Source organism: Mirounga angustirostris, unplaced genomic scaffold (assembly GCF_029215605.1).
Source record: "Mirounga angustirostris isolate CCGP_5_RB_7025 unplaced genomic scaffold, mMirAng1.0.hap1 SCAF_6, whole genome shotgun sequence".
NCBI lineage: Eukaryota > Metazoa > Chordata > Mammalia > Carnivora > Phocidae > Mirounga > Mirounga angustirostris.
The window spans coordinates 102679329-102704102 of record NW_026991714.1 but is presented as its reverse complement, the minus strand read 5'-3'; the positions used below and the strand labels follow the sequence as shown (position 1 = coordinate 102704102).

Below are 24774 nucleotides of genomic sequence, written 5' to 3'. Positions count from 1 at the left end.
GAGTGTAGCAATGACAGGGGAGAAGGTGGAGTAGTAGAGTTCTTGATTGTACATTTAGGGAGATACATTTTTAGTTCCCAATATTTAGAGAGTGTACGGAGTTTTCTTTTTCAGTCTCTTGGGCTTTCCGATTTTTTTTCTCCTTCTTATTTCTCTATTTTTACATTTCTATCTCAACCTGATTCTACTGTTAGCATTAAAGAGTTTGCCAAAGACCTAGATGGTAGGGTTGGGAAGATGAGGGCTATGAGAGAGACAGGTTAAAGGAAGAGGATCTGCAGTTCCATGTCTCCAGTTTGTAGTGGCCTAGGGATGTTCCTAGAGGGGCTGATGGAAAGAGTGACTTAGTAAATTGGGTCCCTCTACAAAACTAGGCATATTGGTACTCCAGTCCTCTCCATCTCTCCCTGCTTGCCTCACTGTGTTTACCCAACCATATCCGGCTGTTAATCCTCATCTTTATGTTTTTTTGTCTTGTCTCACTATAAGGATGCATCAAATGCGAGGAAAAAGCCTTTGGAAACCGGGCACCGTTGTTCCAGCTCCTCTTCCCTCCCTGTCATCCATGATCCTCCTGTGTTTCTCCTTGGTCCCCAACTGTACCCACCCCAACCACAGTTCCTGTCCCCAGATGTCTTGATGCCCAGCATGGCAGGGGAGCCCCATAGACCCCCAGGTAACTCTCCCCAGAATATATATCATGTGCCATAATGTGGTAGCTTCCCAGAGACAACCTAGAAAGATCAAATCAGTACACCTATGGGGGAGGTGGAGTCCCAAGTTAGGTAGTGAAGGGATATGAATTACCACTTTAAGATCAAATATCAGTCAAGATGAATTGTGATTGAATCATTACTTGGTTAATATGGTTGGCTGGTCTTGATCCTTAGTCTAACTACCCAATAGAATGAACAGGGTCTATCATGATAAGATAAGCTTTTAAGTGACCAAGGGAAGTTAATGCCCAGTCTTTAGGATCCTCCCAAAACAGAAAGTATCATCTCTATTAGCTAGTTTCTCTCCTACTATCCCGAGTCTTAGCTGAGGGATAGTCTAGGAGGACAAGGAGTGAATGGGAGACCTGGAGAGACCCTGTGTATGGAATACCTGTGCCGTGTATACAGACTCAGACAATCTTGGGGAAGGTGGATAGCATCCTTCTGGCTTTCTCTCACCCTCCATAGGATTTGCTACTTTTCTTCCTCATGAAGAGGCCGAGTCTACTTAAAGCAGAGATTCTCAATGGAAAAGGGAAGGTACTACTGGCATCTAGTGAGTGGAAGTCAGGGATGCTGCTAAACGTCCTACAATGCCCAGGGCAGTTTACCTCCATGACCCTCCCCCCCCCCCCCAAAAGTATCAGCTCAAAGTATCAGTAGTGTTGAGATTGAGAAATCTTGGCTTACAGATATAAATGCCCTAGGGCAGGGTGTGGTTGTGGTTCTAGAACAGAATGTAAGAGTAGTAGTATTGATATGTGTCCACATTTTAGGGAGGTTTAGATAAGCAGGCCTTCTGGGTAGATGAACTTCCTATTACTCAGTGGAGCAGCCAGGTAGCCATCCCCTTTGGCAGCTGTTAGGGGCATCTGTTCCAGTTGTTAGGGGCAGCCTATTCTGCACTAAATGCTATAGTGAACATAGGGGAGAAAGAAGGCAGCTCTCTGTTCTTAAAGAGCTCAGAGCTGCAATAATCAGAATATACATACATACAAGATCATACTGCAGATGTTGATGAGTTATAAAATAAAGACTGGAAAGTATTTTTAAGAAGTGATTTTTTTATTTTGTGGGGTGTCTGGGTGGCTCAGGCAGTTGGGCATCCAACTCTTGATTTCAGCTCAGTTCAAGCCCTGTAGTGGGCTCCATGCTGGGCGTGGAGCCTACTTAAAAAAAATAGAAGTGACTTCTTAAAATTATGTATTTTGTTTCTTTTAAGTAAAGGGGAATTAATGTATAGAAAAGGCATTCCACACTGTGTATGTGGTAGGAGTAGTGTGAACAAAAACAGAGATCTCAGGGACTGAGCAAGAATGTAAGCAGAAACAGATTAACTGGAGCGAAAATACCATATTAAGAAAAGCAGAGTGATGTTTTAGAGTGGTGGCTCTAGGACTAGAGTTGTTACAGTGAGAATATATATTTGTAATATTGGGGAACCATTTGTGGGGAGGGTGTGGAGGAAGAATTACAGTAGAGTGAGTTAGAAGTATGGCAATATTTGCCCAGGTTGGAGGTAAGAGACTTGATTTTGATGTATATTAAGAATTTTTAAAAATGAAATTAAAAGCAAAGCTAGGCTTCTTCTTTCCCTTATGTGTATGCTCTTATGGCTATGGGGAGTTGAGAGGAACAGTCAGGAATGGTCCTTTGGGAAGGAGAATGGTTTACTGAAGATGCTTAATCTTTGGGTTTCTTTTTCTCTTCCAAGGAACGTCGAGGAGTGTCCAGCAGTTTCTGGCTATGTGTGACAGGGGTGAAACTTGCCAGGGGATCAAGTACCCAGGAAGAACTCTGAACTACCAGAGTCTACCCCATCGTTCCAGAACAGATGCCTCTTGGGGGCCATGGTCAGAGACCAACCAGCATATTGGAGCCAGATTCCTGAGTATTCCAGGATGCAAGCCTCAGCCGACACACACTGCCACACTACCAGAAAGGCGCCAGGGCCTTCAGGTTCCTCATGCTCAGTCCTGGGGGGATCTTTTCCATTCTTCCTCCCACCCTCCCATTGTTTACCCTGTGTCTCCACCATCAAGCAGTCTTCATGTACCCCTGAGGTCAGCTTGGAATTTGGGTCCTGTTCCTGGGTCTCGAGGCCCTGGTCCTCGAAGAGTAGATATGCCCCCAGATGATGACTGGAGGCAAACCAGTTATGTCCCGCAATCTGGGCATAGGAGGACAGGGGGAGAGGAGTTTTTGTTTGTTCTGGCAGATGCTCCTGGAAGAGAGCAGATAAGGGCAAGAGCCCTGCAGCACAATAGGTGGTAAGGGTCACCCCTTTCCTTTCCTGGAGCCACAGCTTTCTCCGTTAAACTGTACTGTGGAGGAGTTAGCACCCTGCATCCGTGCCAGGGTTGTGCTAGTTTCATCTCAACGTAGAGTTGGCAGTTTCTTCTAGGGGTACCTGGAACCCCCAACGAGACCTGGCTCCTTGAGAGGAATATTTGAAATTCCAATTTCCATTCAACTGGCAAAAGGAAGCAACTGCTGTTTAGGGCTTTATTTGAGCCACTTTAAAGATGAATCCATATTACCCTGGACACTAGTCATTCCTTAGGATCTTAGGGTCACCATTTTATTACTGGATCCTTTATGCCCCCACCTGCACCTGAGCCTTCATCCTCTGTTTCCTACAATACTGCCAACTTCTATTCTTTGTTTTACCAACCTATCCTTCTTACCTGACCTTCTGTCTTCCCCAGTACCCCATCCTTGGAGGGGCATGTAGCTGTGTGGTCATGGTCCTGACCATATCATTCAGGGCAGCCTACCTGCCCAGGTATTATGGGCTGTCAGCCTTCCCTGTGCCCCCAAACCTTAGGCCTAGAATGCAGAGCTGCCAACATAACATTTGTCCTTCTGAACAGATGGAGTCAGGCACACTAACACACCTTCCTGTCCTCAGCAGCAGAGCCATTACTGCCACTTGCTCAGTCACTGTTGTAAACCCTCAGAGTCAGCTAAACTATTTTAGGGCCAAACATACTGTTTTTGTAAAGTATTTTTCATTAATAAATCTTTAAGATAGTTGTATTTAATTCCTTGTCATTTAATTGTCTATTTAATGCCTTTTGTATGCTCTTGCTCTTTTATATTGGGGGTGGGGGGGAAGGCCTGGATAAGCAAAAAAATACCAATTCCCAGTGGCCTGGGGCTCCCAAAGAGAGAGCCATGGCACAAACATACGTGTGTGTGTGTGTGCGCGCGTGTGTGTGTATGGCTTTTGAGTGAAGGTGAGGAGCTAAATAGTTGAAGGATATATACTGAAGGTAGGAATCAATGGGCCCCTAAAGTGGAATGACTTTCCTTGTTATTACTGCTGCCTAGTATATTTCTTACTCCTTTCCTGCTCAGAGGCATTCACTATATTACATGCTTCCTCCTTTCCTCCTTAGGGTGATTTTCTTGGGATTCAGACCCTCTTAGAAACTCACTCCTGATCTATGTACTCTTGGTGCCCTCCTTCTCCAAGTTTGTGATGTGCCTCCTATCCCTTCCTTGTTCTCTTCCCATGGCTGCCCCTCCCCTTGCCTTCCTTGTGGAATTTCTGCACTTACACTGGTGGTCCTCAAATCTTTGAAGCACATGGTTGTTGACAGTGAAGTGGACCAGTTAGTGCTCAGAAAGATCCATTTTCACCTCTGCCTCACTCCCAAATTCTCCCTCTAAAAGATATTTTGTGGGCTCCCTTTGCAAAAAATACCCTTTGGACAATTTCCTCTTCTTTTACCCCAGGTCTAAAATCATTGAGATTGACAGAAGAGTTAGAAAGGTGTTCTTTGAGACCTTTGGACCACTGCTTACCTAATTAACATCATCCATCATGAACAGATTCTGAGCACATTTAGTATTCAGCAGGAGGATGGGCAGGAATTTCTAACCCTACTTAGATCCTGTGCCATCAAGACACAGATCTTAGTGGATACACTGGTCTCTGTCCATGATTCAGTACATCTCTTACTGTCATACACACACCTTCTAATAATAATAATTATTTTTTAAAGATTTTGTTTATTTATTTGAGAGAGAGCACATGAGAGGGGGGGAGGGTCGGGAGGGTCAGACGGAGAAGCAGACTCCCCGCTGAGCAGGGAGCCCGATGCGGGACTCGATTCAGGGACTCCAGGATCATGACCTGAGCTGAAGGCAGTCGCTTAACCGACTGAGCCACCCAGGCGCCCCACCTTCTAATAATTATTGATTGAACAATCAGTCCTTGTCCCACTATCCCCTTTCCCATGAAGGTCCATCCCCATAAAGTTTCCGTAAGTCACCTGGGCTCAGATTCTGTATGTGCACAGAAGTACAATATGTAGTATCGCTTATGAGAAACGAATTTCCAATTTCCAGTTCTCTATATACTCCTCTGCCTTCTAAATCTCTATTTTCTTAATGGGTCAAGAGGGAGGCTGTGTCTTTTTCAGGTGAATTCTGTAGACTTTGGACATCTCTTGGTGTCATCCCTTCCTTTCCCCTTACCTGCTTTGATTCTTAAGCCTTGGAGCCTATTCTGCTCTACCTGTTTTAACCCTGTACCTTCAGGGTACAGGGTTACAGGCTCTAAACATAAGGGCCAGCTTCTCCAACTCCATTTTGAACAGTCACTTCTCTCTAGTTCCATGAGAACCAGTGTCATGTTTCCTCGCACTCACTCACTGCCGCTATTAGCAATAGATAGCCCTCCCTCTTCACTCTCTACTGTTTCTGCGGGCCCAGAATTTTAACCTGATCCCTTGGCCTTGTCCTGTTTCTCTCCCAGCCTCAGTAATTTTGCCCAGGTCCCTAGAGTCTGCCCCGCCCCCGCCCCCGCAAAGCGCGGTGCATGCCGGTCTTAGCCCCTCTGTAGGGAAAGAGGGTCCGCCATGTTCCCCGGCGGCGCCGCCGCTTGGCTCTGGTAGCCGCCGCCCCCGCCCCCAGCCCCGCCCGGCCCAGCGCCTAGCCGAGCCCCGGGCCCAGCATGGCCGCCCCGGAGCCGGCCCGGGCTGCACCGCCCCCACCCCCGCCCCCGCCGCCTCCTCCGGGGGCTGACCGCGTCGTCAAAGGTGAGAGGTGGACGAAGCCCTGGGGGCCTGGCCTGAGGAGCTGTGTGTGAGGGCGGGCGGGAGACCGTCCCCTCCGGAGCGGCCCCGGAAGGGCGGGCGAGTGACTGGCTGCCTCCCTTGGGGAGTGGCCCCTGGGCGGGCCCCTGCTGGGCTGGGCTGAGTCGGTAGCGGCGATTCCGCCGTCTCTCGCCTGCTTTCAGGCCCGAGGCGGGCGTTTCGCTCTTGAGGTCTCCTAGCCGTAGGGGTGAGTCTCCTAGCCGCAGTGAGCCCTTTTCTTTTTCTCCTGGGCCTGTCAAAGCGTCCCAGAGGCCGCGATTAGCTTCCTGCCCCGCGACAGCTGCATGCCTGGCTTGCCTGGGCGGACCGAGGGGCTTGGAGACCTTCAGCCACGCGGGGCCGGGCGATGAGCAGTCAGAAATCACCTCGCCTTTGGCCCACGCCTGCTCCCCAGTGACAGCCGTCAGCCCGATTCGCGCCTAGTTAGCGCCAGCCGCAGGGGTTCGCGCTTGGCCCTCAGGTGTCACTCCACGCGGAAACTGGGGGAACCATGTGGGATTGGACAAGGGTGAAGAGACGAAGCAGGATTTGGGGGCCCCGGCTTTAAGTGCAGAATAGATGGGGAAAAGGCAGCATGAAAGGAAAAAAAGCGCCTTGTGGATAGGAAGAAGCATTTACTTAGAAAACCGGTCAACACTGGTATAAAGGCCAAAAGGGGTTACCCCTCACCTTGCGAACAAACACCCATAGAAGAAAACATAAAATATTTCTCAGCTGGGGCAGAATTTATGTATGTTTACCGACAACAGATAAGCAGATTAATTTAAAATAGAGATATTGAGGGCAAATTGTTGCTTAAGATTTCCATGCTCTCTGGGAGAGCCCATCAACTTCAAACACCGCTGTGGAGGTGAAAAACAATCTGAAATGATTTTTCTTTACTGTGTAGCTTGGTCAATAAATTGACATCATTTTAGAATAAAGTTTTCTTTGTTGTGTTACGTTTATTTTGGAAGGCTAGATACTTCTTTTACTTATTTATTTTCATTCAGCTTCTCAAATATACTGGCACAATGTTTAAACACTGTTAGTCCAGTTTTTGAAATTTGACCAGATATGTTTCCATTAAAATATTTAAAAACAAGAAAACCTTTTTCCTTTGTGTTTTTTTTAATTTTAATTTTTCAATTTGAGCCTTCTTTAATAACAACACTGATTTGTATCCAGGCTTGTGTAGACAGTTTTTAAAAGTTAGTGGTATATCCAGTTGGGCCAGGCATTGGAATGAGCTGAATAAAGGGTTTATGGAATTCTTGTCCCGAGAAATCTTTATAAAAAGAAAAGAAGAAAAAAAAAAAGATTGGTAGTTCAGATTGGTTGTCCTGACAGGAAATCCTGGACTTCTGTGGGGGTTGGGAACAGAGACATGGGCTGCTGCTTCATTTTCTGACTATATATCTGTGTTGTTTGTCCATTCCCCTGGGCACTTTTCATTGTACTGTTAGGACAACCAGTCACATTCCCGAGCAATGAGTTTGTGCTATCCTTATGCTTGTGAATCTTACTGTTTTTTGTCATACATATGATAATGTTTTCCTCTACTGTACTGCTTTAATAACAGTAAAAATAAGATTCCAAACATAAAGGCATTATTCCTTAGGGGTGAGTTGTGAATCCAGGATGGTCACATTTGAAAGTTACTGATACTGAATAAAAGTCATTTGATTAAATAGGAAAGGAGCTTGTTGGTGTAGAAAATTATAGTTAAATAGAGCTCATAGGTATAAGATCTCGTGTGCTTAGTAGCATATTTTTCACCAAAACAACTTTCATTTCTTTATGGAATTTGTTAGCAGCTGGAATGCCTGATATGGATCACATGTTTAGAGATGGTGGCAACAGACTGGTTTGCGCTGCTCATGGAGTCTCTGCTCTGGCCTCCACAGAAATTACTGGGAAATTCACCTTTCATACAGAAATCCACTTTTGGATTTCATCTTCAGGCTTCTTGCCTGCCTTCTTTCAATAATTGTACCATAATGTTATATTTGATGATAGAGAACACCCTTGTCAGAACATATATGGCCACAGTGCTAGTTCAATTTGTTAAAATCCAGATTTCTTAAAAGTTTAGTATGTGCTAGTTTTGCATCTGTATCATTTCATAGTAGTAATATCATGGAGACCATTGTTGGCATTGAATACAAGTAGTCTTCTACTCCCTGAACCTTTCCTTATAGTTTCTAAATTTTATACTCTTACACTTTTAGTCAGGAAGGCTATGTTTTATGGTCATGACAGTTTCGCAAGGGCTATAAATCTTTCTGTGTTTAATATCATGTGCCTAAAGTTCACTTCATATGAAGTTTGAGATCTTGGAATACTGTAGGTGATTCATGTATCAATTTAAATAGCTTTTCACTGAAATTATTAAAAATTTTTTTTTTTAAAGATTTTATTTATTTATTTGACAGAGAGAGACACAGTGAGAGCAGGATCAAGCAGGGGGAGAGGGAGAGGGAGAAACAGGCTTCCCGCGGAGCAGGGAGCCCGATGCGGGGCTCGATCCCAGGACCCTGGGACCATGACCTGAGCCGGAGGCAGACGCTTAACGACTGAGCCACCCAGGCGCCCCGAAATTATTAAAATTATTAATGGTGATTCCATATCGCTGATTATGGGCGATTAGGTTTCCTAGCTAGTTAAAGCAATTTCATTTTTTTTTTTTTAAGATTTTATTTATTAGAGAGCAAGAGAGCATTGGGGATGGGGGTAGGGACAGAAGGAAGGGGATGAACAGACTCCCTGCCAAGCGTGGAATCTGAAGCTGGCTTGATCCCAGGACCCCAGGATCATGACCTGAGCAGAAGGCAGAGCCACCCAGGCTCCCCAGCAATTTCATTTCTGAGCCTACTCCAGCTGCTGCTGGCTCAGGTCAAATTCTTCTGTTTGAAAGTTACTGTAGCCCAGTGGTTTAGGTGAGATAGTATGCCCTCTTAACCATTTTCTGTTAAGCATTTTTCTATTCTTCAGCTAAGATAAGTTGGAAATAAGAAAATGGAAACAAACTAGGAAAAATGGCTAATTGTATCTGCATGAGTGCCTTACTGCCACATCAGCAAAATTGGTATGGGTAATTACAACATAAAACCCTGAGTTTATGCGTATTGTTCTCCTCACCCCCCCACCCCCCAATTTACTCAACCTGAATTATCCAGATACTACCCTACCTTTTATTTCCGGATATTTTAAAAATGTACTTTTTGCTATGTAGATGAGGTCCCAGATTTGTAAACCTCAATTGTCTCTTGAGATTATTGAATCTGCTAGTCTTGGTAAAAGAATCCACCTTTATCACTTAGAGGGCATTGTCTGTATTGTGTATATGTTCATTTTAGTATGTATACTGTGACTTTCCTTTGTATTCAATATATTTTCTTTATTTCCTAGGTTATATTAATTTAAGAGGGCATCTCTTAAATTATCAGACTTTCAGATTGAACCAAATTTAAGAGGGCATCTCTTAAATTATCAGACTTTCAGATTGAACCAAAATGCTGAAGTGTGTGTGTGTGAGTGTTAAGTTTTTTAAGCTAATATATTTCTGATAGGCAGCTTCACGATTCATTTCGGTTCTTTTGCTAGCTGCCCTGCTTATAAGTCTGAGGTCATTTGGCTCAAGTATTTTCTAGTACCTAGCTTTATTAGGATTGCTTATTTTCATTACAGATTGCTAGATGACCCACATAGGTCTTTGGGTCACATGGCTACTTCATTGTTTCTCGCTAGTTCTATTTCATCATGTTTTAAAGCAACTTGCATTTTAATTTTTGTTTACTAAATGTATTTTGTGGACTTACCTATCTAAAAGATAACTCTTGAAAATGATTTTTCTTTTTCCTCCCACCCCCATTAAATTGTTAAACATTCTAAAATAAATCTTCAGTACCATGTGTCCTAGAGAAAGCAAAGGAACAGAGAAAATAGTGTCTGTGAGTGTGTGTGTATGAGAGAGACAGAGACAGAAAGAGATGGAGGGAGGGAGAGAGGAAGGGAAGGAGAGAGAACATTGTGGTAACAAGTCATCTTAGAAGAAAAATGCCAAGGAAGAAATATAGCTGCTTAGTAGTAAGGCAAAAGCTTTAGGTTCCAGAGTTATTGAATGAGTTAGCAAGAGTTGTAAGGAAAAGTTTGATGAAAAGAATCTTGTTTTATTTTTTTTACTTTTTTTTATTTTTTTAAGATTTTATTTATTTATTTGACAGAAACAGAGATAGCGAGAGCAGGAACACAAGCAGCGGGAGTGGGAGAGGGAGAGCAGGCTTCCCGCCGAGGAGGGAACCTGATGTGGGACTCGATCCCAGGACCCTGGGATCATGACCTAAGCCGAAGGCAGACGCTTAACGACTGAGCCACCCAGGCGCCCCAAGAATCTTGTTTTATTAAATGGGGTGTATTTTAGTACCAATCATATGACTTCATTTTATCATAAAAATGTTTATTTATACACAGATAAAATTAGCTGAAGATAGTTGGGCATCCTTGGATGTTATGTAAAATTTATTTTGGAACATCAAAGTAATCAAATAGTAAATATTTATTAAATGCCTGCTGTATGCTAAAAACTGTAGGGAGACAAATATAAAAAAAATGAAGAATAGTCTTGGTCCTTGGAGAAATAAGTACTCATGAAAAGTTATTTGTATATGTCATAAGGATGGGTGCAATTAATAATTGCCAGATAAGTGACTTGTTTGAGTTCAAAGGAGGTAGTGATGACTCTGGACTGGAATGGTCAGTCTAACAAGGGTTTATACAAGGAAGAAGGAGGCCTTGAAGGAAGGGTAGGATTTAAACAGGCAGAGGATTGGGACCATTTATTTGTGCAACATTTATTGAGTACTTGCTTTGTACCAAAGCATAATAGGCATTGAAGATACAGAATTGGATTAGTATAATTAAGTAAGATTCTCTTGGAGTGCTGGCAGTCTAGTGGGGGAGACATTATTGCAAATAAATAATATTACAAGGTATGTACAAAGTGCTGTTGGGGCTGTAAAGAAGGAGTTAACTCTCTTATTTGGAGAAAAATCATCAATGAGAGGATTATGTTTTGAGGTGGGCCTTGAAGGATGAGTAGAATTTTTCCAGATAGAAGGTAGGACTGGAATAGAGGAAACAGCAGCAGAAAGACGTGGAGTTTGAAAAAAAAAACTTGAAAATGTGAGACAGTAGTGTGTAACTGCTTGGCTATGAGTGGCAGGAGATGATGTTGGAAACCATTTTTTGTACACTAAATTGAGGAGCTGAAACTTAAGCTAGTAAGCAGTGTAACCTCTGGATGATTAAGAGGCTTTGGAGTCCAGTTGCCTGGGTTTGAATCCTAGGTTACCTTAATAACCTTTTCACTGTGGACAAGGTACTTGATGTCACCAAGCTTCAATGTTCTCATCTGTAAAATAGAATTAATAAAGTATTATTATGTGGTTTTTGAAGGATTAATGGAGATAGTCCATGTAAAGTATGTACCTCAGTGGATGGCCTGGCACATGATTGTTTCTTGAGATTATTGAATCTGTTAGTCTTGATATAAGAATCCACCTTTATCACTTAGAGGGCATTGTCTATATTGTGTATATGTTCATTTTAGTATGCACACTGTGACTGTCCTTTGCATTTGATATATTTTCTTTATTTCCTAGGTTATATTAACCTTATCTCTTAAATTAACCAGTGGTAGCCATCATCATTATTATTGAGGGTTTTAAAATAGGAGAGTGATCCACTATCTTGGTTTTTGAAAGGTAACTTGGTATTGTGTAGAACAAAATATTAGGAGGGGGAGAGGCTTAAATCACGTGTCAGAGATTAATTATTGAATTTTAGAAAGAGAATTCTGAGTGTTATAGCATGGGCAAAATTGAAATGATTGTAGTAATTCTAGGGGGAAAAAGTCCTTATTCAGCATCTTAGGACCAAAGCAGTCAATGACCAAGGCATGCATTAAGGGAAAGAGAGAAACCAGATATGATGCAAATTCTGAATAATTTTAGAAGTAGATATATTGGGGTGCCTGGGTGGCTTAGTTGGTTAGGTGTCTGCCTTCGGCTTGGGTCATGATCCCGGGGTCCTGGGATTGAGCCCCGCACTGGGCTCCCTGCTCAGCGGGGAGCCTGCTTCTCCCTCTCCTTCTGCTGCTCCCCGCGCGCTCTCTCTAATTCAAAAAAAAAAAGAGATATTGGATCAGTGATTGGGTGTGGGAACAAGTAGAAGAGCAAAACTTTTTAAGGAAACAATCAGACTAATTTTGCTTTAGGGATTGATTAAATTGAGCAGTTGTAGTTAGAGGCAAAGATTGGAATGATGTGTAAAAGACTAGAATGGTCAAATAGGGAAGGATCTTAGAAATAAGTTTGAGGCTTCCCCCCCCCCTTTATTCTTTATTTCTTAAGAAACAACCCCAAATTTTTGAGCAGGTTAATCTAACAGTGTTTTGTACATCAAGGCGGAGGAAAAGTAGAGCTTAGTTAGATTTTTTTAGTACACAAAGTGATAAGAACTTGAACTAGCACTGCAGCAATGGAGATGTAAGAAAAGAGAATTTGAAGAATCAGTAGGACTTGGAGTCTTGGAAGAGAACAATGACACCAAAATTTCAGATTCCAGTGACAGAGTGGTGATAACCATGTCACAAATAAGACAGGAAGGGGAACCAATTTTGAGGGAAAGGTACTATATTCAAATAACCATCACAGATTAAAAAGAACCCAAGGGGTACTTTGAAATTTTGAAGACTGTACTGTAGGATTTATTGAATCTTTTTTTAGAGCATGTGGCCAATGCATGCTTCTAGTCCTGGCACTGGAGTGGGTTATACCCATTTTCATGAGGAAACTTTTGATGACTCTTTGACCAGAAGAGCATTGTCATTTTGTTCGTATAAGACAGATTGTATTGGAGTAGCATTCTGAAGACCTCAATTTCAACCATGGTTCTACCCCTTACTAGTTGAAACACCTTGAGAAAAAAAAAAAAGAAAGAAAAGAAACACCTTGAGAAAGCCATTTAAGTTCTCTGAACCTCTTATCCCAATTGTGAAGGGATAAAACCTGCCCTACCAAACTTCCAGATGTCTCTGAGAATCGTACAGGTTTATATATGTGAAAGTACATACTTTGTAAACTGCAAATAAAGCAGTATAAATATATTGTCATTGCTATATAAATTAGTGTCAAGATATAAAAGTATTTTGTAAACTATATCATTAATTCAGTAAACATTGATTAGTAGCAATGTTCTAATCACCAGGTATGTAGTGATGAAAGACATAGCTCCCTCCCTTCAAAGAGTTTATAAGCACATGGGGGAGATATATTTACAGTGCAATTAGTAAGTGCCATGATATAGGTGTGGATTATATGCTATGATATAGGACCACAAAGGAAGGCACACCATTTATTTAGTCTGGGAACATGAGGAAAAATTTTCAAGAATCGGAACACTGAAATGAGGTTTAAGGACAAGAAGGTAAAAGATGGGAATAGTGTACCCCTAAACAGTAGGTCATGAAAAAGTACAGAGATTTTTAAAAAGTAATATGTAATTTTAAAAATGAAAATAAAGTATCTGGAGTGTAGAAAGTATCTGGAATGTGAGGTAGTGACAAAAGATGAGGGTTGGAAATGTAGGCAAGGTTCAGATCACAAGGGATCTTGCATGCCATGTGAAAATAAAGAATTGGGATTTTGTATAATAAAGCTAGTCCTGAAACAAGAGAAGGTTGAGATTTGAATTTTAGAAAGAGTATATACTGAGTATTGTAGAGTAGGCAAAATTGAAAAGATTGTGTAATTCTAGGAAAAAAAAAAGTCCTTAGTGTCTCAGGACCAGAGGAACAGAAACAGATCAGAGAATTATTTAGGACTTATTGGCCATGTAGGGTGAGGAATAAAGGGAATTCTAGGATAATTCCTAGATGGGTAAGTATTGGTAATGGTTTAGAGGGAAAAATCATACCCTAAATTCTGGACATACTAAGTTTGAGGTATGTATGGAACATAGAAATACAGATACTTAATAGTTTACAAGGAATCTTGAGTTTAGGGGAGGGATCTAGACTAAGCAATCTATTTGAGGGTCCTCAAAATGTAGATTTTAGTTGAAACTGAGGTTATGGATGAGATCACTAGTTCAGAGGAGTGTGATAGGAGGGCCAAGGACAGAATCGTAGGACATACTGACATTTAGGATCAGGAAAAAGACTAGAAGTCCATGAAATAGACAAATCAGTTGTGACCAGAGAAGTACGAGAAAAACCAGGTGAGTGATTTCAAGAACCCAAGAGAGGAGAGAGTTACAGGTGGAGGAATAGAGCTGAAGCCAGATAAATATGGATTGAGGAAAATAGACAAAAAGTGAGAAAATGAAGATACCCATTGTAGATTTGAATAACCCTTTCAAAAAGCTTAGTTGTCAAAAAGGATATATATGGCAGAAACAGGGATGAGGAGTAAGGGAGAGTTACTTGTTTGGATTTTTAAGATCTTAAAGATGTGTAAGTATGTTCATATGCTCAAAGGAAAGACCCAGTGGAGAGGCATAGGAAACCATAGGACCATGGGAGGGGTGGGGAGGGTGATTTGAAGTTAAGAGGTTGGAGGAGTGGGATGCAGGACCCAAACAGAATGTTTAGTAAAGGACAAGAGGAATACCTCTTCCCTGAGATGGGGAGAAATTTAAAGATGCATACTGGTGTAGATGTGGATGGAGAGGAGCAAGAAAGTGAAGTTTGGTCTGAAGGCCTTGATTTTCTCTGAAATTGGATACAAAGTTGGTAACTGAGTAAGAGATAAAGTTGAATGAAGGGTTCAAGAAAGAGGGGACCATTTGAAATCTCCACTGAGGAGCATGGGAGAGAGAATGTTTAATAAGATTGCTGAGAAATGCATATGACTAAGTTGAAGACTGAATTTGTAGTAGCACTGGGCTGTTTTGATGACTTTATACTAAGCACCCAAGTTTAGAAGCCAACTCATCCACGAATTGCAGTTTTCCCTTATAGGTAGAATAGGACAAAAGGGCAAAACAATTTAGGATGTTGTTTAAAAAGTGGGTGGATGATGGAATACCTTTAAAATTGTAAGAAGCAAAGGTATCCAGAAGGGAGTTGATAAAGAGGGGCTGTCCAGTTTCCAGAAGGGGGTTGATAAGGAGGGGCTGTCCAGTTTCTTTTTCTTTTCTTTTTTAAGATTTTATTTATTTATTTGAGAGGGAGAGAGTGAGTGAGGGTAGGAGCAGAGGGAGAGGGATAAGCAGACTCTGCTGAGCTCGGAACCCAACATGGGGTTCAATTTCAGGACCCTAAGATTATGATCTGAGCTGAAATCAAGAGTCGCTTAACGGACTGAGCCACCCAGGCACCCCTCCAGTTTCTCAATAAATTGAAGAACAGATGGAGTAATGGGAGTGGAACTGGAAGGATAGGAGGTTTTAATCATGGAGTGAGAAATTGGGGTTCAGAATTTCAGAGGCAGAGCAGGAATTATGGCCAAGGCTGAGGAATTGAAGAACATCTCAGTTCTTAGGTTTTACATAGATAATCCCACATGGACATTGATAATGGGATTGAATGGAGAAGGCCTGCAAGCCAGGAACCGGGGTTGCATGTGAGAGATGACTAGAAGTTTAGTAGATGGCAGGGACAAGGATAAATTAGCTGGAAGGCATGAACCTCAAAGGAGAAGATATTTTTTTCTTCATTGGAGTGATGGAATTGGAAGTGGTAATGTGGAGCTGCACTAAGACCAAAGCCTTCTCTGGTGAGAGTAGTGGAGTGTGGAAAAATGTGCAGCCTCCATTTTGAAAAAAGTGTTTGAAAAGTGCTGTCCTTCAGGGTAACTAAGATTTAATTAAGCTAGAGAGATGATAGCATTACAGGAAGATCTGAAGAGGGTGTGTGTGTGTGTGTATTAGAGGGAGAGGGGTGAGTTAAACAATGTATAAGGGGAATTCAAAATGAAAAGGATTGAGAGGGAGGAGAACTGCCAGAGATAACATGGTATAAAAGAAATACAGAGAAAAATTCAGAAACATAGATGACAGGAGGGACTTTATTTGGATAGTTGCCAATAATGGTAATGATGAGAGGCCCAGGCTTCTGAACGATAACTTTATAGTAAAGTTGTTCGGTTGGCATAGGCTGCAGGCACTCCAGTCTGTGTTGGACACCTCATGGGGCTAATAATTTGTAGCCTTTGCTTAGAGTTAGGGAACATGTTTAGTTAATTTCTAGGATTCCTTACCCAGTAGTGGAAAAAGTAATATCTGTGCCCTTCCCCCATCCCTGATCAATATGTATCCCTGGTTTATTTTTCCAATTGCCTAAATTAAAACTTGCTTCAGACTTTTTTTTTTAGCCACTTTACATTAAATCTGGATGAAATTAACTTGTGAATGTTACTGATTACAGATATGTGCTTCATGCCAAAATTTGGGTTAAAGGAAATTTTCCAACAGAACAGTTTGGTCAAAATGAATACTACCAATCAAGTTTTCCAGTGTTGGAAACTTGGTGATTTGAGATTATTTTGTAGCTCTTTGGCTTATTCCAGCTAATCCTCCTTTTTAGCCACTTCAGTTATTGACCATTTACATTACATTTACATATATTTATGTTTTGCTTTTTCCCTATCACAAATATAAAAGAGTAGGAAAAATAGTCTGAAAATAAGGAGAGGGCGCCTGGGTGTCTCCGTTAAGTGTCTACCTTCCGCTCAGGTCATGATCCCAGGGTCATGGGATTGAATCTTGCATTGGGCTCCCTACTCAGCGGGGAGTCTTCTTCTCCCTCTGCCCCCCGCCCCCCGTGTGCGCACACATGTGTTCTCTCTCTCTCTCTCTCTCTCTCGTGCGCTCGTGCACGCACACGCAAAAATAAATGAAATCTTAAAAAATGAAAATAAAAAAACAGGAAGAAAATCCTAGAAAAGCAGGAATAATTGTCTGAAGATGAATTAGAAATAAAAAGAAAAACCATTTAAAAGCCTGAAAATAGATGGGAATACTTTAAAATGCCTTAGGAATTGCAAAACAAAGTAGTAGTTGAGAATATTAATTTTTGATGAAAAAACTTTCAACTCTCTTGACCAGCAAGGTCAATAATTAACCCCCATTAGGCTAAATTCTGTTTGGTTGGCTTTCTTTTGCCTGGTCAGATCACCGGCCACAGCTCGTTTCTCCTACCTCCAAAGAGGACATGTCTTTTTCCTCTTATATCTTTCCGCATGCCTTTTCTTATGTACTGACATATTAAAATGTACTCTTTGGAAACTACATTTTCTACTTTCAGTGTTGTGTTGTTAGAAAAACACTGATCTTCTGTCATTTTCATCTGCTTTCATTTATAGTGGTATTTCTTCACCCTTCCACCTGTGTCCATTCCTTAAAATGTATCCCAGCTAGTCTTGAAATGTAAAAGCATGCCTTGGGGTGCCTGTCTGCCTTCGCCTGAGGTCATGATCTCAGGGCTCCCTGCTCAGTGGGGAGTCTGCTTCTCCCTCTCCTGCCCTCCCCCCCCCACCCCCGGCCACTGCTCGTGCTGTCTCTCTCAAATGGATAAATAAAATCTTAAAAAAAAAAAAAAAAGCAAGCCTTGGGGCACATGGGTGGCTCAGTTGTTAAGCATCTGCCTTCGGCTCAGGTCATGATCCCAGGGTCCTGGGATTGAGCCCCTCATCGGGCTCCCTGCTCTGCCAGAAGCCTGCTTCTCCCTCTCCTACTCCCCCTGCTTGTGTTCCCTCTCTCGCTGTGTCTCTCTCTGTCAAATAAATAAATAAAATCTTTAAAAAAAAAAGCAAGTCTTGAGTTGAAAAAGAAGTGGAAAAGCATAGGTCTGTAGATGACTTACCCATGAGCATGAAGGCAATGTATACTTTTTTTCAGATGAATAAAGACATTCTGGCAGTTGGTTAAAGAGGGGGCAGTACCTCAGTGTGAATTGCAGTGGAACATTCACAATATGCATGAAAACATGCAGTAACACGGGTGACTGATTGAGTTGAGGGGATGGGGAATGGTCTCCCAGTTGGGTTTTTAGGAAGTTGTGTATTGTGAATAGAATTCAGCCAGTAGTGGAATTATGTTCTTGATTGTTAAAAAGTGTACATAATCTTGAATGCAGCCTCTTAAACAGTATCTGTTTTCCTAAGTAGAGTGATAAAAAAAATTCTCTTGGCCTGATGAGAAAGATATCATTCCATCTTAATCTCAAAAGTTTGTATTTAAGAGATATTTAAACTTTTCATTTTTATAATGTCCCAAAGTAACTTGTGATTTATTTAGTAATCAGTTATTAAAATCTGTAGTTTTTAAACAGTTGGTTTACTGATGGGGCAAATTTGATTTGTTTAATCTTTAACTAGAGAAAAACATACTTTAACGGAGGTTTTTTTTTTTTTTTATTAGAATCTAGACAATATATTTGGGGGGACAAAATGTATTTTAATGCTTTGTTCTAAAAGTGAAAAGTAGTGGGAATTAATATGTTCTAATGAAGAGAAGATAAGGAAGTTCAAATTTTATTTTACTAAGTGTCAAGGAAAGCAAGAGGGATTGGCGATTTCAAAGCCTTTTAGAATTGGTTGACATCCTTCTGCCTTAGTTCTCATCTCACTTCTAAAGTATTGAGTTCTTCCTAATTTGTTTTCCTGGTAAAATAGAACATGGTTATTTATTATTCTTTCTCAGGTCATTGATCTAATTCTAACCCAGGCTCCTGTTTTTAGTTTTTTTGTTTAAGTTGAAATGTGAAGAATCAGTTGGTCCTATACATTTCCAGGCTTCTATATAATAATTGATCATTACAATGATGATTCTGAAACATCAAAAAATACTATATACTGTGTGCCTGAATATAAAGTGAGTTTTTTCTAAAACAATTTTTATTTCATAAAAGAGCTGCCTTAATTTGAGTCTATATATAGACTCTTATTATAAATTTCTCTATTGCTTTCTTTATTTTGAAAAACAAAGTACTGTTTGGTAAAGAGCCTAAAACTACTTCAAACTGATTTTGAACGTTGTCAGAGAAAAAGGAATCTAATTTTAACAGATATATAGTAATTTTTTCTATGTATATGACCTCAAAATTGTGCTAGATACTATTGAAAATAGGCCTTACAGTTTTCTATTCCATTTAACAAATATCAGTTTTAAAGAGTACAGTTGGTAATTAATATATATTGGAACTGTGGCTTAGGATAAATTTGCAATGATAGCATTTTATGTATATTCAAAAAGTGCTGTATCAAACAACTTAAATGGAAGTGAAGATGATCTGCCTTTGAAAAGAGTGTTAGATGACTCAGAAATGGCTCCAGTGATAAGGAATACACTGATGTCAAAGATGTGCATAAAGATTTTGAATGAAAGTGTTTTGTGAAACATGGGAGGTAGGAGAAAAAGCAGTATTTCAAAATTATCATGATTTATTAATGCTTTTTAAATGTATATGTGCATTTAAATTAATTTAAATTGTTTAAGTATTTGACTGTTTTATCTATATCTCTAAAAGTTTCTTTTCAAGTTGGCCAGAAAACATCGCATTTAACTTTCTTAGAAACATGGTAGTTCACCTTATCTTTGGGATTTCTTTCTATTCAGGCTTATGTGGTAATAAGTTTACATTTATTGTACTCCATTAAGGTGAAGAGTGTATAATATGATTTGCAAGTTCTGCCAAAAAATGTTATGGCTTAAAGAAAACTTTAGTTATCCTGAAAGAGCTTTTAATTTTTGAGGTAGTTCATTTCTCTAATAATTTTCAACAAAGAACATGTTATTATATATAGATTAATAAAAGTATAATTTGATTACTCTTTTTAGAAAACCCTTTAAAAATATTAACACCTCTATCCAATAAATAAAGAAGAAATAAAAACTCCAGCTTTTCAGGTTTTACTCTTATTTACCTAGATCCATTGATTAGTTTTTATGTTACAGTATTAATAGCGATTTATTTTTTATTAATTAAAAAAATTGCAGCTGTACCTTTCCCCCCAACACATCGCTTGACATCTGAAGAAGTATTTGATATGGATGGGATACCCAGGGTTGATGTTCTGAAGAACCACTTAGTAAAAGAAGGTCGGGTAGATGAAGAAATTGCACTTAGAATTATCAATGAGGGTGCTGCCATCCTTCGGAGAGAGAAAACCATGATAGAAGTAGAGGCTCCAATTACAGGTACACTTGTTTATGTTTTGGATATTATTTTTTTAATTATACCATTAGTTGCTTGGATTTAAGGCTGCTTATTCTTCAATCTATGGTATACTAAAATAATATTACAGGGACATTATCTTGAATTTATTTTTTGTAATTTTGGGGGGGTTGCCTATTTTCAGTGAATAAACATGATCTTAAGTAACCTGAGTGCAGAAGTTGGTCTAATACACTTTTGTGAAGGTTTCATCAGTTGTGTTGGCCATAATTCAATTTGATTCAACAAATTCTTATTTACTTTGCTTTCAATTATTAGGGGCAAATACCTCAGTGTCAACATAGCAGTCAGTAGAAGGTATTGCATTAGGATGGAGATTTTACTGCCACCATTATAATTTTTGTAATCCTAAGACCTATGCTTGGCTTCCTAAAGAGGAGCTTTATAAATTTAGGTGAAAATTTTGTCACTGACTACAAATTTCATTATTTTTGTTATATCTTGTTTTAGATCTTGAGCACATGTGAACACTTGGGTACACATCATCCCTATTACGACTCTTCATAGATTCTAACGTCCTCCCAAGACCTTTCTTGATAGAATTTACATTATTATGTAAAAGAAATTAGAATTTAAGTAAAATTTGTTATTTCAGAGGTTTTTTTTCATATCTAATAATCTTCTTGTTTCAGTGTGTGGTGACATCCATGGCCAATTTTTTGATCTGATGAAACTTTTTGAAGTAGGAGGATCACCTGCTAATACACGATACCTTTTTCTTGGTGATTATGTGGACAGAGGTTATTTTAGTATAGAGGTAATAATCATATACTATCATTTGATTTGCTTTTAAGTGTTAACCATAGATGATTTCCATTAATTCCTAGTAAAATAAGTTCCTTAAAGTACCTATATTGGGTTCTTTTTAATACCTCTGCTATTCTGAAGTTTTTAGGTAAAACTACTACTTATTCTCTTCTGCCTTTCAAACTATTTTATTTTCTTTGTATTACTCTGTTTTTGCAATTATAATTGCCATTTTTCCCAGTGGAAATTATATGTAAACTGAGGGTTCTTTATTGTCCTTTATCTAGTGGCCCTAAGGAGCTAGTGCTATTTATCTCTCTTGCCCCTAAAGGCATTACCCCATGTGAAAAAAAGATTAATTGAATTTTCTCTGATTACATAAAACATACTGTAATGCTTTTATGGCTTAAACCCTACTGCTTCTATCCACCTTCTGTAGCTATTAAGACCCAAGTCTTTGTGTGTTGTGAAAGTATTCATTTCTTTTAAAAAAACTTAAGAGGCATTAAAATGACCTGTTGATCATTACTTAACAGCACATGGTTCTTTTTGCTCCTTTTATTTCTCTAATAATATAAATAAAATAAGGTAAATATAGAACTATTTGCATTTTCTAATAATATGCATTTCTCTTTTTTTCAATGAAAATGTGGCCATATTATAATGTTGTTCTATAACTTGCTTTTTTTCATATATCCCTATACTGTGATGTCCTTCCAGGTCAGTATATATAAATTTATAGCATTTTTAATAGCCACATTGTATTCTATTGAATAAACAAACCACAGTTAATTATTGTTAGACACTTAAGGTGTTCTTAATTTTTTGGCATTACAATGATGCTTCAGTGAGTAAGGTTATTTATACATCTTTGCATACTTGCTAAATTATTTCTGTGGGGCAGATTCTTGGAGGTAAAATTGCTGGATAAAAGCTCTACGAATAGATACATATGTTGAGTATTTACTATGTTCCAAGCATATTCTAAGCACTTAACACACATTGATTAATTAAATCTTCACAACATTATGAGGTAAGTACTGTTATTTTATCCATTTTATAGATGAGGAAACTGAGGCTTGGAGAAGTTAAATAGCTTCCCCAAAGACACATTTTTAGTAAGCAGTGCAGCCGGTCTTATTCTAAGCCTGTACTCTTTTTTTTTTTTTTTTTAAGATTTATTTTTATTTTTAGAGAGAGAGCAAACAAGGGGGAGGGCAGAGGGAAAGGGAGAGAGAGGATCTCCAGCAGACTCCGCACTGAGCATGGAGCCTGATGGGGGGTTTCATCTCATGACCCTGAGATCATGACCTGAGCTGAAATCAGGAGTCAGTCACTTAACCGACTGAGCCATCCAGGTACCTCCTTAGCCTGTACTCTTAACCACCTTTCCCAGTAGATAATTGAATCTTTACTTGGTGAATTTCCAGCTGGTTCCTGTTATTTATATCCCCTTCTCCAGTATTTTTAACCTCCTTTCTCAGGTATGCTAGGATTCATAGTGAGGAAAGGAGTTCAGGGCTCTGTGCACTTAAAATTCCCTAAGGAATTTTGTTACCTCTGCGTTGTTCTTCCTTTATTCATAGTTTCATCATTACTCACCTCAAACTTTCCTCAAAGCTTCAAGGAAACCAGAATAATGGACCTTCTTAACAAAAAAGATAGGGGGCTTTGACAAAAACAATAAAATGAACAATTTTAGGAAGCTTATTGGTAACTAAGCATATTGGTGTGTATGTCCTTGGAGTGTTTTGTGGCTGACTCTTTTAATATCTTTTTTTTTTAAAGATCTTATTTATTTATTTGACAGAGAGAGACACAGCGAGAGAGGGGACACAAGCAGGGGGAGTGGGAGAGGGAGAAACAGGCTTCCTGCCCAGCAGGGAGCCTAATGCGGGGCTTGATCCTAGGACCCTGGGATCATGACCTGAGCCAGACGCTTAATGACTGAGCCACCTAGGCACCCCATGGCTGACTCTTTTAATAGATTTTATTGTTACAAAAGGAAAATAATAAAGAATCAAAATAAGCAAAAAAGAGAGGCAGAGTTTAATAAGTATTTCCCTGACTTAATTTCTTTTTTTCCTTATGAATAAAATGAAGGTGTGAATAGTTACACATTTTAATATATCTTAACTTGTTAAAAATAAAGTTTGTTTTCTTTTTGTATATAATTCTATAAACCAAGCTAATTTTCATATGAAGTATCTTTCCTTTTTTTTTTTTTAAGATTTTATTTCTTTATTGAGAGAGAGAGCACAGGCACGAGTAGGGGGAGGGGCAGAGACAGAGAATCCTAAGCAGAGTCCATGCTGGGCGTGGAGTCCAACTTGGGGCTCATCGATCCCATGACCCTGAGATCTCGACCTGAGCTGAAATCAAGAGTCAGACACTTAACTGACTGAGCCACCCAGGTGCCCCGATTTCCTTTTTTTTTAACCAAATAAGTAAAATGTGAGTTTCTTATGTTAAATCTATTTAGAGGGGTACCTGGCTGGCTCAGTTGGTAGAGCATGTGATTCTTGATCTTGGGGTTGTAGGTTTGAGCCCCATGTTGGGTATAGAGATTGCTTAAAAATAAATCTTAAAAAAAATAATATAAATCTATTTAGAGAAAAGCATCTGCTACACTGTTTGCTTTAATATTCTTCTGATTTAAAAAATTATACTTTCTTTGAATCAGTTTAGGTAATAAGCACCTACCTCATGTACGGCAACGAGCATAACCAACAAAATAAACGTAAAACATCCTATTGCCTTCATAAGGCAGTGTGGCATAATGCTTAAGATCAGAGGATCAGAATCCTGTCTCCATTACTTAAAAGTTCTGTGATTTCAGACAAGTTACTTGAACTCTTTGCTTCAGTTCCCTTGTTTGTAAAATAGAGATAATATTACATACTTCATAGGGTTGTTTGAGGAATAAACAAGGAGTATTAAAAACATGGCACTTGATACATTGTAAGTACTCAATAAATGGTCCATGCTATTATTTTTGACATTATTTTATTTATTGATATACCTAAGAAGGGCACCAATCTGCTAATTGTTTTTATAGCAAACAATCTGTAAATATAAAGTAATTAAATAAATTGTTTGACTCATTCATTCAACAAATATTTATTACTTTTCTGCTGTTTGCTAGGTACTTTTCTAGGAGTGGAGGATGAGAAGTGACTAAGATGACAAAGTCCCTGATTTCATGGAGCTTATATTTTAGTAAAGGACAAAGAGAAAAAGGTAGTAAAGAGTAATAGAGATTGTAAGGACAATAGGGTTAGAGAAAAGGAGCAAATATGAAACAACTTAGTGAAATAAAAATAAAAGATAAATTCATTCAAAATGTTTTCTTTTGCAGTGTGTCTTATATTTATGGGTCCTGAAGATTCTGTACCCAAGCACATTATTTCTTCTGAGAGGCAATCATGAATGCAGACACCTTACTGAATATTTTACCTTTAAGCAGGAATGTGAGTACTTTCATGAGAAATATTTTCATTTCCTCAGTATTCTTGTGCGGTGATATGGATAGTAAGACTTTACAGTGTAACATATAAGAACAGATTTTGTGTCCAAACATATAAAGCTTTGAGGATTATTGTCAAGAGTTCTCTAGTGTTTAATGGTGTTTTATTGAGACGTTTTCATTTCAGTGTTTCCTATTGAGCTTGATTCTATAGATATATTTAGAAATGGTTTTGAATTTTTCATATAGCTTTTATGTTTAAGTGATTTTTTTTTTCTAACAGGAAGAATAAAAACCAAAAGGGAAAAAATTGTTGTTGCATTGGAGATTTTTGTCCCCCAATATTGAAGCTCTCCCATGAAGATTCTTAAATTATTCATCCTGTCATCATTGCAGATTGTTTCAAACATTATATTAATGAAATGAAATTCTTAACATACAATGTTTACCCCGTTTCTCTCTTAAATTATTGTGGCAATGGCAATCTAATAACCAGAAGCCACAATATTATATAGAGCAGTA

At 39.3% G+C, this 24774-nt stretch overlaps 2 protein-coding genes across 19 annotated transcripts in view; both read left to right on the top strand.

Annotated features, from left to right (window-relative positions):
- The window catches only part of USP54 (ubiquitin specific peptidase 54), a 122429-nt gene extending 118654 nt beyond the window's left edge, over window positions 1-3775 (top strand). For 9 of the 12 annotated variants that reach the window (XM_054508217.2, XM_054508218.2, XM_045878077.3 and 6 more), the window contains 2 exons: window positions 490-676; window positions 2431-3775. In XM_054508217.2, coding sequence (XP_054364192.1) covers window positions 490-676; window positions 2431-2990 — 747 coding nt within the window. In that variant the 3' untranslated portion in view covers window positions 2991-3775. Of the gene's footprint in view, window positions 1-489; window positions 677-1184; window positions 1252-2430 lie in introns of those variants that run through there. The other 3 variants (XR_008506341.2, XR_010412478.1, XM_064594801.1) reach the window with 3 other exon arrangements.
- A 1789-nt stretch (window positions 3776-5564) lies between these two features.
- PPP3CB (protein phosphatase 3 catalytic subunit beta) overlaps window positions 5565-24774 on the top strand; it is a 53571-nt gene continuing 34361 nt past the window's right edge. For 3 of the 7 annotated variants that reach the window (XM_045878075.3, XM_045878074.3, XM_045878071.3), the window contains exons 1-4: window positions 5567-5764; window positions 19802-20002; window positions 20672-20796; window positions 24145-24256. In XM_045878075.3, coding sequence (XP_045734031.1) covers window positions 5680-5764; window positions 19802-20002; window positions 20672-20796; window positions 24145-24256 — 523 coding nt within the window. In that variant the 5' untranslated portion in view covers window positions 5567-5679. Of the gene's footprint in view, window positions 5765-19801; window positions 20003-20671; window positions 20797-24144; window positions 24257-24774 lie in introns of all 7 variants that reach the window. The other 4 variants (XM_045878070.3, XM_045878069.3, XM_045878073.3 and 1 more) reach the window with 3 other exon arrangements.